This window comes from Caloenas nicobarica, chromosome 5 (assembly GCF_036013445.1).
Source record: "Caloenas nicobarica isolate bCalNic1 chromosome 5, bCalNic1.hap1, whole genome shotgun sequence".
Lineage (NCBI taxonomy): Eukaryota > Metazoa > Chordata > Aves > Columbiformes > Columbidae > Caloenas > Caloenas nicobarica.
The window spans coordinates 43,598,228-43,613,399 of NC_088249.1; the positions used below are offsets into that span (position 1 = coordinate 43,598,228).

General features: G+C 44.3%; 1 protein-coding gene across 6 annotated transcripts in view; it reads right to left on the reverse strand.

Annotated features, from left to right (window-relative positions):
- The window catches only part of TSPAN18 (tetraspanin 18), a 127,645-nt gene that overhangs the window by 20,149 nt on the left and 92,324 nt on the right, over positions 1–15,172 (reverse strand). For 5 of the 6 annotated variants that reach the window (XM_065635810.1, XM_065635805.1, XM_065635808.1 and 2 more), the window contains 3 exons: positions 8,882–8,970; positions 3,580–3,671; positions 2,636–2,830 (listed from right to left, as the gene is read on the reverse strand). In XM_065635810.1, the coding sequence (XP_065491882.1) occupies positions 2,636–2,830; positions 3,580–3,642 (258 nt within the window). In that variant the 5' untranslated portion in view covers positions 3,643–3,671; positions 8,882–8,970. Of the gene's footprint in view, positions 1–2,635; positions 2,831–3,579; positions 3,672–8,624; positions 8,686–8,881; positions 8,971–15,172 lie in introns of all 6 variants that reach the window. The other variant, XM_065635809.1, reaches the window with a different exon arrangement.

Sequence of the window (15,172 nt, forward strand, 5' to 3'; positions counted from 1 at the left end):
CAAGTGATTAATCCCATCACCCTGCTAATTGCATTTCATTTACTGATTACTGGGAGACACATGTTCACCCAAGCTCCAGCACAGGTCTCTGCAGAAGTAGAAGCAGCCATTCCCAGATTATCTCTGATAAGCTTCATTATCATTCCCAAACTGATTTACACTTACATTGTGCAGTCTGCATTACAGATTTGTAACAGTTACTGTAGAAAAAACATGAGCAGCCATTAGGGCTGATGAGAAAAAGAAGATGGATCATCAGTGTTTCAGAACTTGCTCTCATTCTGCATTTTAAGGAGAGTCAAAATCTGCTTATTATGTTTTGCCTTCCAAAATTAAACTGATTACTGATACATGAAAGCACTACACAGCCAACTGGTCAGTGCAGTGTATGGGACATGGTATCCTGAAGTTCAAATTCATGTTTGAGACCTGGCACTTAAACACGGGTAGCCCCACATCCAAAGTGAACACCCTGAGGAGTGGGGTCTCCTGTGTTGGTCAAAATCCTGCCTTAGCTCCTGGCGATGGTTACAGGTTTATCAGAATTTTCCAAAAATCAGTGTTTCATGTTTCCTTTTCTCAACTCATCTACTGTTCCAGCTTCAGCAATGCTGTTCCAAAAAGAGCTGCCTTTAACCCAAAGGACCCACATTTTCATGCTGAAAAGTTTCAGGGGCTACTGCATCCAATTTACACGAGTGCAGTTTCTCTGGCATACGCTCATGAATGGTTTGCCTTCCAGACGCCTAAAACTTATTCCCATCAGACTTCTCGTTTCACGAATGTTTTATGCATCTTAACATCAGCTGATGTGGCCCTCCAAAAAGCAGAAATTAGCAATATATTTCTTCTCACTTGATATCAGCACTGATTCTTGTCCAAGTGCTTCACTGCTGTTGGACATGAGATGGCAGGTTGTTTAAAAGAGTTGACTTTGATACCAGAAGCCCTGGAAGACCTGATCAAAGTGGAACACTAATTCCTCATCCAGTAATTACTTTCAGAGATTCTCCTGCTCTAAGGCATTACGTTCAGCCCATATATTTCTCACATTCCAAGTATGAAATAAAATAATAATAAAAGTAAATAAATAAAGCACCAGGGCTCAGAACTGTCTCTAAGAGTCAGGAAAGTAATAACCACAAAATTGAGTGTACCAGAGTATAACTAAAACACCAGGAGGAACATTCAAACCGTGAGGTAACTAACTGTGATGTTAAATCAGGAGAGAGCACAGCCCAGAGCTCTGTTCCTCCAGCCAGGTTCCCAATCTGTATGCAGCATATGTGGTCTGAATTGAAAATACTACTCTCCCATTCACTTACAATCAAGACTTCTCATCAAACATAACTTTTAGTTTCTCAAACTGACAGGGACAGGCTTTGGAATAACCTCAGGCTCACTGGCCCTGACCTTTTGCATTTTATTAGGTTCCCCTGGGCAAATCTCTGTGACTTCACAGGTGATACATTTGGTTTTCTGATTTACTTCTGAGGTGAGTCACTAGAAATCAAACCTACAATGCCTTCCAAAAAAGGGCTTTTATGTGCAAGTTATGAATTCAAGGGGTGAGTGAGCCAAGTGGAGAGAGAATTTATCTCAGTGGAGCAGGCTCATCTCTAGGAAAAAATGGATTTATCTTCATGAAGTGGACTTTCCTGTTCTATTTAAAGTTAGAGACAAACCTCTTTTGCACCATGAAGCAACTGTGCAAGATACAATAATAAAAAACCAACATAGAGCAAGGAAAAAAAAAAAAACCAAAACAAAACAAACCAAAAACTCAAAAAATACACCACAAAAAAACCACAAAAAACCCCCAGGCCCCTTTAGACCCAGAGGGAGAAACAAAAGGTCACGTTTGACAAAAATGAAAAATAAAAGAAATGATCTTTGTGTTTCAACACATAACTGGTAATGTTTCCCAGTAAGAGATAATGGCTGGAAAATCTGCAGAACTTACCGTGGAGGTCAAAAATGACTGATTTTAGAGGTTAGCTCTTTACAAATAGTACTTGATGGCCACACGGGCTGAAATTTAACCCTACCATCCAGAGGGAAAATTGCTCAAAGATAACAAATCTGGTTTATTTTAGGAACAGAGTAGGCTGTGTAGGGCAGTGATCAGCTATTGGGAACGGAAATGCAAGGCCACCACACAGTTCTGAGCTGGGCATTTCTGCTGACATGGGCGGCTCCATTGCACAGATGCTATCCTCTACATGTTCCCTCTGCTTTGTTGTGAACTAGTGAGGAATGAATCCACAAGTGGAGCTGTGCATTTTACACGGACAAAAGAGGACCACTTCTAGTCACTTTATAAAAGTAAAAAACAAAGCAAAACAAAAAAACCCACAACAACAAAAGAAAGAGGACCATTTTGAAACAAAGCTTAACAAAGTCAAAATACACTCCTAGACTTTGTATCCACTGGGCTCAAGCGTGGTACAGAGAAAAACCAAATTCTCTGTATTTCTAACTGTGTGTTAAAGCGCCCTAAACCTATTTATTATCTAAGGGAATAATGGCTACAATAACAGACACCCATTAATGCACTTATCACAACGTCAACTATCCAGTCACTCCTGTTCTCGGGAAACACCAAAAAGCCAACAAAAAACGCAAGGCCACTTACAAAAAGCAGGAGGCATTTGTTCTCACGGATGGCACCGCAGCAGCCAAGGAAACCCAGCAGAAAGAGCATCGCTCCCATAGCCAGCATGATGTACGCTCCCGTGAAGAGCAGAGGGTTGGCGGCCACTATCTCTCGAAAACCTGTGGGATCTACAATGACCCAGATCCCAAGGCCCAGCAGGCATGCTCCTCCCAGCTGTCACGGCACAAGGAGAGGAGAGAGAGGGAGACAGGTCAACATAAAGCAAGAGCTGCAGGAAAATTGGATTAATTGCTATCTTTTGATCAAAGGTGCTCGCTTGGAGAATTTGTGTTTCTTCGTGGCATATACTCTCCGCCAAGCAGGTGACCGCCGACATGCTACTCAGTGTCTCTTTCTTGCTAAATGAAAATAAACAGCAAAACCACCTTTCTTCCTTGACACATCAACCGTTTACTCCCCCTAATGCTGAAAGACCAAGTCTCGAGTGCTGCCACATCTGCAGGGGACAGCCCAGTGAAGGGGCACACAGGAACCCTCCCCGCCACACAGCCCAGGGTGGCTGGGTGTTCCCAGCCTTCCTGTCACAGACAGGAGAAACAGGGCCACATGAGGTAGGAAAATGACTGTGTTTCCTAGTGAAAACCTCAGCAGGGCACCCAGGACTGGAAAATAATTTGTTCTGCCATTCAAAGACAGACCACGTACACCACTAGTTACAGCTTTCCCTCTGGTCTCTCTTGCCAAGGACAGGAATAACTCAAACAACAGTGACCGCTGCACTGGCTTGCTGAATGTCGGAGCATCTTTGGATGCTGCAAACCCCTCAGTGATTGCTGGTGCAGAGCTGAGGGGATAATTCTGTACTGTGGCAACCTTACCAAATTACAGCCTACCCTGCTGGGGAGCAGCACGCTGCTGGAAACGGGAGGTTTCAGGAGAGTAAGTGGATTCTAAATACTTACAAATATAAAGAAATTGAACAGAAACATCAGGTACTTCATGCAGCTCAGACAGTCTCCCTCCATGGTCTTCAGGCTCCTTGATCCAAGTCTTCCTGCAAAACAGCAGCTCTTCCTTAGCACACTCATTTTTATTGGAGAGACACAATCCTACCTCCATTTGTATTTCCCCCAGATCCTGTGGCATTCATTAAAAAGAAGGGCTTATTTCTTACCCAAACAAGGCAACACAGCACACGCTAGTAAGAGATAATGATTGCTGCTAAGTCCCTTTGCGTTTTTCCAGGTATAAGGGAGAACGCAGATGTGAAGAGGAAGGTTGCAGGAGAGGAAAGCTCTAGCTCTAGGTGCAGATCCCTCTGCACATGAAGATTTTTTTTCCCCAGTCTCTAAAGACTGATGAGTCTAAGAAACACTGAATGTCCCTGTCTACTTCACACCAAGAAAGGTCATATCGACACAGGAGTGAGAAGCAGCTGTGGCATTTGAAAGGCTCACAGGCAAGCATTTCGGATAGTTAGCTCCATACAAGCTTCCTCTAAAGAACAAATGCCACACAAACAGGGACACCACTTTCAGGGAAACTTGTAGACATTTAGAGGAGCTGGGCTGGGAATGACTGCAGCGTGTGGATGTGGGAAGGCCTGAGGAGGCTGTCCTCGCAGTTACTCAGCCTGGGCACAGCACCTGCTTGTCATGCAGTGTGAAATGTCACTGTGCCAGTGAAGTCCTGGTGCCTACAACCCATCCTGCACGGGCCTTCTGCAGGCACAGCCTGTGGGTCAACACTGGCAAGCTTTTAAAATCAGGAAAAAACGCTAAGGAACCTTAACCAGTTTTGAAACTCCATGTCTGAATTAGACAACAAACTGCTCAGGACAGTACTTCTATTGGAAGAGCAGCTCTAAATCATGAGCAGGTGAGGCTACATTGGAAAAAAGTTTCTGCTTGCTGTTTAATGAAGTGACTGTGTCTCCCAGTATGCAATTATATCACTAAATACCTGAGAGGGACAGACAAAGAAATACATAACATAGTAAAACTTTCACTGAAACAGAAGATAATGCATTCATGGCACTGCGCACAGCTGGATGTAGGCACTGCGCACAGCTGGATGTATACATATGCCAACCCAGAGGCACAAGTTCGCTTCCATCCCTAGAGAAGCCTTCCCAAAGCCCAGGAGCTTCATAATCCATCTCTTCCATAAAGCCAGTCTTACAGTCCACCTCACTTCTGGAGAAACACAAACCTGAATCTGAATTTGAGAATGAGGGCAATATTTTTCTTTACAAAGTTTATTTTCTTATATATCAGATGTATAACTCTTCTGCTCAGAGAGACTCAAAGCCAAGACCATGACTGTAGGAGATGGAGTGGGGCACAGAGCTCTGACATGGGCCTGGAGTTGACGCCCACAGCTTCCTGACAGTGTGTAAAGTCATGTCTGTAGATCTCACAGAGAAAGGAGATCTTGAAGTCCAGCAGGGTAAGGAGCTGGGGAGGGAATTCTTCAGTTTCATGGGAAAAGTGAACCTTCAGATCCTCTAACCCACGAGCTTGGACACTAGAGAGGGATATGAAAATACAGACAAGTTGATAGGATACTGGAACTTCAGGAGCCCCAGAATTAATGGCACCCATCGCCACACAAACAAGTTATGCTCCAATGAAACAGAAGATGGCTAAATCTCAGTATATTAGCCAAAGTCTGAAAGTTATCTGGGAAACCTCTGAGTCCTGCTGCCTTGAGCTCCGCCTCCTTCCCCCCCACTCCCAATCCATATCATAGTAGCCTTAGGCAAAAAAAAGGAATAAAAAGCAATCCAGTTTAGCCACGTCATGCCACTTCACATCATTCACACTCATCTCTCTGCAGAGGCACCCACATGAAAAACATTGCCTGTGGTCCAAGAAGCAGCAACTCCTGAGTCTGACGCTGTCTTACTGCTTTGTAGAGTTGATAAATCACATTCCCGCCTTACTTTACTTGCCATGTCTGAGCCTGCTTCCCCTGCAAGACAAGAGGCCTCCCTTAGAACTGCTCTGATTTACACAAGCTGAGTGCAGGCCTCCTTGCCTTTTCAAAGACAAACCTAAGCTATGATTCCTTGCATTGCTCCTGCCCATGCAGCCACTCAGTGTATTAAAACATTTTCCAGGCACGAGCAGGGAGGGGAGACTCTAAATCCATTGAGCAATCGAGTCCTGAAAACTTCACTGCCAGGGCCGGGCAGTCATAGTAACCTGGGAGCAGCAGAACACACGCACATTCACTTTTGACAAGTGGGGACTCCCTGGTTTGCCTGGGCAAGAAATTGTCCCCAGTGGTGGTGCTGGGCTTAGATTTGTATTTTCTAAACGCACCACGCTTCACACAGCAAAGTAACAACCAAGTGCAACCCAACTAATTGTGCTGTGCTTCAAGCCAGGAACACACCCAGTGCGGCTCACAAATGCCAAAATCCTTCAAGTCCGGATGTGCAAGTGGAAGTCAGTGGCGACAGTGCGAGGTCTGGGCTGGCAAAGCCAAAACCAGAACATATCAGGGCTTCCACGTTGTAAGAGCTCAATGCAGACTTCCCAAAAATGCCAACCCACTGATCTGATCTGAGAAACAGGAGCTTTGAGCAACTGTTTTCAGTGCTGGAACTGGAAGCTTAGAGAGACCCGCACATACCAGCACAACACACTCTTCCAGTTTCTGCTGCAGACCCAGATTCCCAGACAGCACATGCGAGATCACCACTTGGATCTTGTGATTGCACTGATTAAAACAGGGCAAATCAAACGAAAAGCACGATCTGACCTCTCACGCAGCACTTAAAACTGTTCCATGTCAGAGCTCAAGCACGCCAGAGTATATGAAATATATCACCATCTAGTTCATATATGCAGTAGTGCTCTAGACTGTGAAAAGTATATAACTAATGCTATTTACAAACAATGCAAGCAAAATGCAAATAATGTTACTTACAAATAATGTAATTATGAAATAATTTGTACCAACTGCTGCCTTACTAATTAGCTGAATGTACCTGACGACAGGCTGAATGGAGAAAATAACTGACGTGCAAGGACAATCCTGACCCAGAGAGCTGCTTTTTCCTTCCACTTTTCTTTTTAAGCCACACACACAAAAGACAAATTTTTAAAGTTACTCCTACTACACACTGATGCAAGGGCAATAAAAACTGAACCCCTATGTCTGAATCTACCTTTTAAAAATATCTTCTCTCCCCTCCTCCAGGCCCCAAATTTGCGACAGATTAAGTTCTGCTCTGCAGGAGACATTTTACGCTAAGCAAATATTAACAGCCAGAACTGCAGAAGACAGCGGCTGACAGATGCTTTCTCTGGCTTGTCCCATCTCAGACCTGTGAGACATATGAGATGCATTTGTTTTTGTCTGAAATGTAGCTATAAATGTTCAGCTTTTTCTTAGACAAATTATTCTACATTTCCCCCAGTAATACGAATTTTATCTCGCAAAGGGATGGAGAGGCTAAAAATTCCCAGCAGTGTAGCCAGGAAACATACCCCAGCTGCTGTAATCAGTTAGGAATAAAGTCTAGTTTTTCAAGGCAATGCATTTTTTTTGTTCTCCAGACACCATTTATTTCTTTCCTTCTGAAATGTGATTTTGCATGCCTTGCAGCTACCTTGAACTTCAGATATCTAAAGGCAGCTGCTCAGCCACACCCCTAAAAACTGCTTCCAAGTTTCTTTTTGTTAGCACTGACATCTCCTTCTGTCTCCACATCCCTTTCACACGAGACTGAAACCTGCAGTTTTACTTTGACTGCTCCTTTATCTTTGCCTTGGAGATAGAATCACTGAAAAATGTAGGAAGGACAGGACCTCTGGATGTCGTTGAGTACAAACACCCACCTCCTTCGACCTGGGCCAACTCCAAAATTTGATCCAACTTCAAAGTTAGAGCAGGCTTCTCGGGGTCACATTAGTTAAGTTTTGAGTATCTCCAAGGACTGAGATTCCCCAGCCTCTCTGGGCACCTCTTCCAATGTTTCACCACCCTCCCTGTGAAAAGTTTTTTTCTCAACAGCTGCCTAAGACATATCCAAGTTCCCTTGTGGTGAGAGGAACAAGAGCATCCCTGAGATGTGCCTGTCTATCAGAACTCTCATGAGCACCTTATCTTCACCAGCCTCAATCCTTGCATCTTCCATATCATACCACTCCTACCGTCTGCTGAAAACGTGTGTGTAAACCATTTTCCTTGCCCACTATTCCAACCATGTAATCCCCACCTCTAACATACCTCTGCAGACTGTTCGTATTTCACTGCACAGAATTCAGATGTTGTGAACTTGCCTAATGGCTCATCTCAGTCAGCCCACCTCTAATACTTGAGAGAAATCACAGAATGATCAAGATTGGAAGACATCTCTAGAGGTCACCTTGTCTCATGCAAACCATTTTTTCAGTCACTTATCTTCTATCACATTGTCGATGTATATCTTCCTTGCACACAAATATCTCTTTGCCTTCAACATGCATGAAGACCTGGTCCACTGAACTGATCCGTTGCTTCTTTTAAAACCAAGGAACCAGTTCTGCAGTACAAAATATTAGCCAACAGCTTGAGGAGCAAATGGTGCTGGCTCACACCTACTTTCATATTCACACACAACTCAACCAAGTAGAAGCAGAAGACATGTCTGAAGCTCTCCAGAACCACTGCCAGACAGCCTTAAAAGGAATTAGAAAATGTGGACTAGCTTCTCCTCCAAGTAAGTGCTTCAGTTTCTAGAGGCCGTCCCAGCTGAGCTGTGACTGGAAACATCTCTGAAGCTCTTAGCTGTCCCAGTGGTGAGGGACCACCACAACCTGGGATCACTCCATTGCATCCTCTCCCCAGCAACATGGCAGCCCACCCTTTGGCTTGCAGCTATGGGGACCTGGCTCAGCATGCTCACCTCCCTTCACAGAGTACCCCCCTCCCAGGTAGATTTCTGTGTTTGCTATTTGCAAGCAATATCCAACCCCTTTAAAACAAAGTGGTGGGGTCTGCTAAGAGAACATACCTAATAGGCGGTGTCTTCCAGAAAACCCCCTCAGAGTATCATTTACACACAGTGTGGTCCTCTAGATAGAACAGAGAGGCAGTTTGATTAGGGGACCAAAGTGAGACAACTTGCTGCAGTACACCTCCCAGGTGACATGATGGCAGATGAGCTGTGTATTTCTTACCCCTCTCCTGCACACCATAGCTGCACCTAAACAGCCTTGACAGAGATACAGAGAAAGCAGGCAGAAAGAGCAAGCTGTAAACAAGACTCACCTGCACAAATCTTGAGACTTGAAGCTCCGTGTCTTTCTAGTTTTTAATTGTCTGTATGACCCATGTATCTCCTTCTAGCCAAGCTTGTCCTGTAAAAGAAAAATATGCAATTACTGCAGAAGTCAATAAAATGCAATCATGTTAAATACACAATTTATTAAAACACACCATCCTGATGAATATGCTCAGTCTAATTGCCACCTTAATTTATTGTACATTAGCGCTAATGAAGAGCTTTTAATACCCAGTGAGGGATTCAATTCTTCAGAATCTCTTTAATAACCTTTGGGGTGTTTTAAATGCCCACAGACCACATCTAAATCTATAGTCCCATTACACATGCACCTCATACCACAACGGGACTAGATTAATACCAGCTGCACCTTCAATATTTTATAGGAGGTTTAGACAAACTTTAATCTGCTGTGACTTTACAGCCCATTTACCAGGAAAATGGAAAAGGCAGAGGAAGGGAGATGGAATGCACCTTTGGGAAGCCCAGCCCAGCCATTAGGAGCAGCGGCCTGAGACGCTGGGCTCTATCCCTCACTCTTCCAGCCAGCGCTCACGCCAAGTTGAGCAAACCATTTCCTTACTCTCTGCCTCATTGTCACTGCCTGGGGACCAGCGACAGGGTGAAGCTGCTGTATTGCCCACCCAAACCGGTGCAGGCAGAGAGACCCGGGTGCAGACTGCCACTGCTCTTGAGTTACAATTTTCTCAGTAAAATTTAATTTCTGCCCACACAATGCTAATGACAGTCTTTGGCTAGGCAAAGGTGAGGTGAGACTACAGACCAACGCGAAAAGCATGCTTGTTTGACTGTTCCTTTCTCAGGGCACCCTCCCCCAGGCAGTTTGTTCCATCCGTACAACACAGACCCAAACCCACACTGCAGGGCCTGTGGGAAAGAAGCAGCCTTTAACTATTCAAACAGTGCCTCATGCCGTAAGGGTCCAATATTCACGCAGGGTTGTTCAGCACCGTAACTCACTCACTCATCCTTTGCAAATTGTTTTGGAATACTCGCAGCTTTGCTGAAGCCACTGCTTCCCTGTGAGGGATCACCTGGGTCTATCTCTTCTCTCTCTGCCAGCATTTCATCATGATTTCTGGAGGGGGGGCATTTAACATCTGTTTTCCACTAACATTTGTGAACATGCCTTTGAAAATTGCCTCCCATTAAGACTTCTGTGAGTAAAAGTCTATCGTTTGTTGTTGGCAGGAAGCGAACAAAGAGTTTCAAGGTGGCTGAAATTATTACAATATAAAATGCATAATGAATATTCATAGGCTTTTTGTTTTGCGTGAATCCCTCAGTTTAATGTCCTTCCTCTGTCACTGTGGACCTGCATCTCTGAATGATGAGCAGGGATAGCTTCCTTTTTGAAATCTGGAGGGTACAAACATCCATAGCTAAGTGACCCATCTCTCCTGCAAAGTCCCGAAAGCATCTGCCAAGCAGCAGCTGAATTGCCCTGCTTTACAACACTGTGTACGAAGGCTGCCCTGGATCACTATGGCTTTACCACCAGCGTGGAAGTTCAGAGGGTGTTATGTGGCCAGTTGGGAGATGGTTGCAGCAGGTGCCGCAACCACCAGAGAGGGGCTTGGAGAGTCTACAGCTGGGACAAGAGCCAGAGTCACTGCCCCAGAGCAGAGAGCCCCTTTGTGATAGTCAGAACCCAGTGCGTACCCTTAACTTCTTATCTTTTTCTTTGTATGTGGAGACACTTCACGCTGTGCTTTGCATGTCCAATTGAGAAACAATTTCTTCAGTTGTCCTGTCCTGTGATGCCACTATCCTGGGAGATCTGCTGCCAGGAGAAGACGGCTCTAACTTTAAAGCAGAGGTGACAGTGTGCTATATAAACCTATCATTAGGAAAGTAACCAGAATGATAGCATTCTTGCTCCTACTGCATATAATTACATCCCTACAGGCCCTCAAAGGTCTGCGTGGGAGAGGAATTTTATTCTTTTATTCCTCTTAAGTCACAACATTTTAAAGAAATTACAGCACCGCAGAGAGGAAGAGCTTAAATGCTTTAGTGGGTAGCAGCAGGTGCTGTGTCAGAAGGGATGAAAGAGCATGTTTGGTGCCAAACAATATCAATACTCCATCTTATTCTATGGCCCAAAAGGGGAGGAAGTCCCTGCCAAACAGAATCCCTTTGGTTAATAGCTACGATTTTGTCATTAGGGAGAACTGCAGAAAGTGAAAACCACCATGTCTAATTGTGACTCGAGCAAGCTGATGCCTTTAATTACAACTGCTGGGGAAAGACAGTGGAAGCTGGAGTTAGGGCCAAGGCCAAGCCTCCCACCTCGGGGCTGCCACCTGGGCCGGCCGAGCGGCTGCATTTGGCACCTTCTCCTGCCTCCTCGCTCATCTCGCAGCCACCACACCAAGCCCTGCGGGGCACTGGCTCCTCTTCACGTCTGCTGCTCTTAGAGCAGCTCTTTGTGAGGGGCGGGCTTTGATGAAGGAAAAGCAGCGAAACTCGTGACTCCTGCTGGTCTCATGCAGCAAGACAGGGAGTTGGAGAGCCAGAACAAAGAGAGAGGGGGCAAAAAGAGACTGATACACTCAACAGGTAGCAAGGGAAACAAGAAATTAACGGAGGCTGCAAGACAGAGAAGCAAGGCCTGTCTTTGGTAGAACTCCAGTCTCCTGGCCTGTTAACTAGAGTGGGAAGGCCACCAGATGAATGGCATGCAGCTGTCCTGCTTCACAAGTGCCTCTAGCTACCGCCAGTCCCTTTTGCTCACCACATTTGCAGGATCTAGAGAAAGCAAAACACGTGCCAGCCTGTACGTTCAGACAAAGGAGAAGCTGAAGACAGAAGTCATGTCCTGCTGGACCTCTGCAACAGGTCAGTGCTTTTATGGTGAAGGGTGAGGAGAAACATCTTTGAAGAAGCAGGATTGGATATACCTGGATGGATATATCATTCCCTTGCAGTGGCTTCAGAATAAAAGTTAAAATATTTGCTGCTCCTGGACTGGAGCTTGGAACAAGCTGTCAGCCCATGCATTATCCTGTAACTATTGCTCCTACATAAATAACTAATTGCACTGGAATTTCATCGCGCTTGCATAGCAGAGTCATTGCTGTGACACGACTATATTACTGCACGTAAATCCAATTAGATTCCAAAGTGCACTATGTAACTATAATCGGCCCCTGTGGAGCAGTGATGAGGGGACCTGCACAAGGCCATGCAACTAGATACTAAATTACAGTCAATCTACCTCCTCTTTAGTTGTATTAAAATGCTAATGTCACTGTAATATGGGCCCATTTACCAGCCATGACTGCCTTGCCTTGCACACTGTAGTGAATGAGGTTGTTGCACTGCCTGGGGCATTTAATTCCTCAGTGCAGTTGAGTGAGCAAAGCCCTTAGGGGCATCTTATACTTTAAAACAACAACCTGGTTGGCTTTTATAACACTAAAATCATATGAGGCTTGGGATGGTATTTAAATGAATCCGAGCTGCTGCTAAAACTACCCTGTTTCCTACTCAAGCAGAGCATTGAGGACAACTGGTCCATGTCCCATCCTGACTCTTGGCTGTCTGCTTTTAACCAAGACACATTTCTGCCACAAAAAGGCTGTGCATAAGAGCACATCGGTCACACACAGGAGGAAAAGGAGGGCTGGACTGAACCTCTTAAAGCTTCACAGAAAAAGCACCAGCTTTGCAGCAGAACCATTAACACAGCACTTACCATTTATGTTTTATATTTGCAACTTCGCACAATGTGTGCATAGAATACATGAAATCATATGGAGGTAAAATCTCCCACGCATGCACAGCCATTGAAAATGGGTATTCAGAAGTCCCAAAGCAGAACCCATTCTTCCAAATGTTGTGGAAAATTGCTAGGGTATGTGTTTGAAGTGCCGATATAGCATCAGGCCATAAGCCACTCCATTTCAACTAGTGCAAATGTGCATACAGCACTGTTGGAAACATGAACTGCTCACTTTGGCCACTTCCCAAGCAACATTCAACAGGTCATCATGTCTGGCTCTTTCATACATCTTTTCACACACAGACATCAGCCACCTCAGAAAAGAAGATATTGCATACAGAACCAACACGTCTGATAGCCTGCAACCCTTTTAAGTTTTCTTCCTTAAAAAAAAGTCCTCAGATAGCTAACAGGTGTATTTGCCCTTGTATTAACCATAGTACAATGGAACCATATGGTACTAATTGTCTGTCTTTCTGAACAGATGACCCAAAGATTATATGCACTGATAATATAGCAATATTAATTCTGTCTAGCAGATAAGAAAACCAAAGCTAAAAGGAGAATGGATGTGCTAGATCTCCTGACCCACAGTACAGCCCTCAGTTCACCAGTCTGTACCGAGACCAGTCCCAAACCCATGAAAAAGTTGATCACTTCTGGCTGACAAGTTACACTCTGTGACTGGCATCTTCTGCCCCAGAAAGAAGCCTGTTTAGCACACCAAAAGGGAGGCGGCTAACTTTGGCCTCCTGTGTCTGAAAACACTTCCCTTCAGGACAGAATAGATGTCACTGTCTCGAGCGGATCACGGAGCTGCATCACAAGCCAAGTGATATTACTCACTGTCACGTCAGATACTGTGGTGTTCAAACACTCCAGATGATTGCAGGGCACTCCAGAGGCTTAGGGCATTTAACATGAAGTGTAAATACCCGCCACTTTTCCCCTTAGCCTGACACATCTCACCTTTACAACAACTGACTCCTTGGTGCTCTTTTCCATTTTCTTTTTTCCACAGCCTTGCTTTGTTTGCAGCCAATGCCTCAGCAGTTTATGGCATTCATGATTGTTTTGAAAGAGGCAGGAATCCGTCTCAGAAACACTGGGCAGTTGCTGTGGCAACCTTATCCTCCTCAGCCCATGACTTCCAATATTTTAAGAAGTTTCCTGATACTTTGCAGGCTTCGGGGAAACAATGCAGAGGAAGAAAATGATTGATTTTAAAGTAAGAAAGCAATCAAAATGGATTACTATGAGCCACAGGGCTTTGTCCTGTCAAAAGATGATGATGACCTCTCCCGAGCAGGGAAAAGCAGCCCCAGACCAGCTGGGCAGAGGCACAGCCAAGGGCCCACGGGCAAGGGAATTTGAAACCTCTGCTTTTATCATGTTTTAATGCAGAATGGAGCTCCAGATCAGTAGGTTAACTTGTTGTTGTTGTTGTTGTTCTCAGTGCTTTTTCATAAGATGAAGGTGGAGAAAGAGAAACCCACCCTTTAATATCATTTAATTGCGGGACTGATAGTCTTAATTGCTTTTAAGAAAGAAATCCCAAACGGAACTTCGAAGGGATTAAAAAACAAAACTCAAACCAATGACAACACATACACAAAAAACAGTCACCCACCCAAAAACCTCAAACCACCACCACCACCAAATTAATAATTAAAAAAAAAGAACACCTCCCTTTATTCAAGTTAACTGCCTACACAGATGCAAAACCAATCCAGACAGCTTAGTCAGGTTTAGCCAGTCTAGAAAGCAAAGGTTAGGAAAAAGATCTTGAAAGAAAAACAGATCTTAAATGAGGGATCTCAGTAACACCAAATAAACCAGAACATAATATTGCTGGAAATCTGAGAAGTGGCATTATTTGTCTAATTCTGGTCATCTTTTAAATGTTTTTAACAAGAAAAGTAATATTGCATCCCAAAGTGCTATGGATTCTAAACACAATAGGAAAGTCTTTATCCCACAGAGCTTACGATTCAGAGTGATTTATTTATTTAGGAAATAAATACATTTCACAAGCTATAGGTGTGGTATGTCCAGGAAAACCTGAATGCAGCAAAGGTTATGTGAAACGACCTAGAGAAGAGAGGTAGACATGAAGTCTAAGTTACTCTGCATATAGCTCAACTGCTCTACATCTCATATACATTCCATGTGCAAATCTAAACTGAGTTTCACTGCAATCAGCACCTTTAACTTACTCTAAGACATAAAACTGCAGCTAATGTGTTTTGAAAGGTAAATGTGACCGATCTCGACCACAACTGTGCCAATTAAGGTATGAATATCGAACATCTTTTGCTACTGATATTTCTGATTTCTGATTAAGAAAGAGTAAGAAGGAGCAGAGGGAGAACCATGGTCACTGCCCACAACAGAGCTTCAAATGTTCTGCGGGAAAATAAACGAGAGTTAATAAATCCCATAATCTTGGCATACGTGTTTCTAAATGTTCTCTCTTCCTTCAAAAGATGTATAATCTAAGCGCTCCAGCGACGATCAGGTTCCAGGCAGA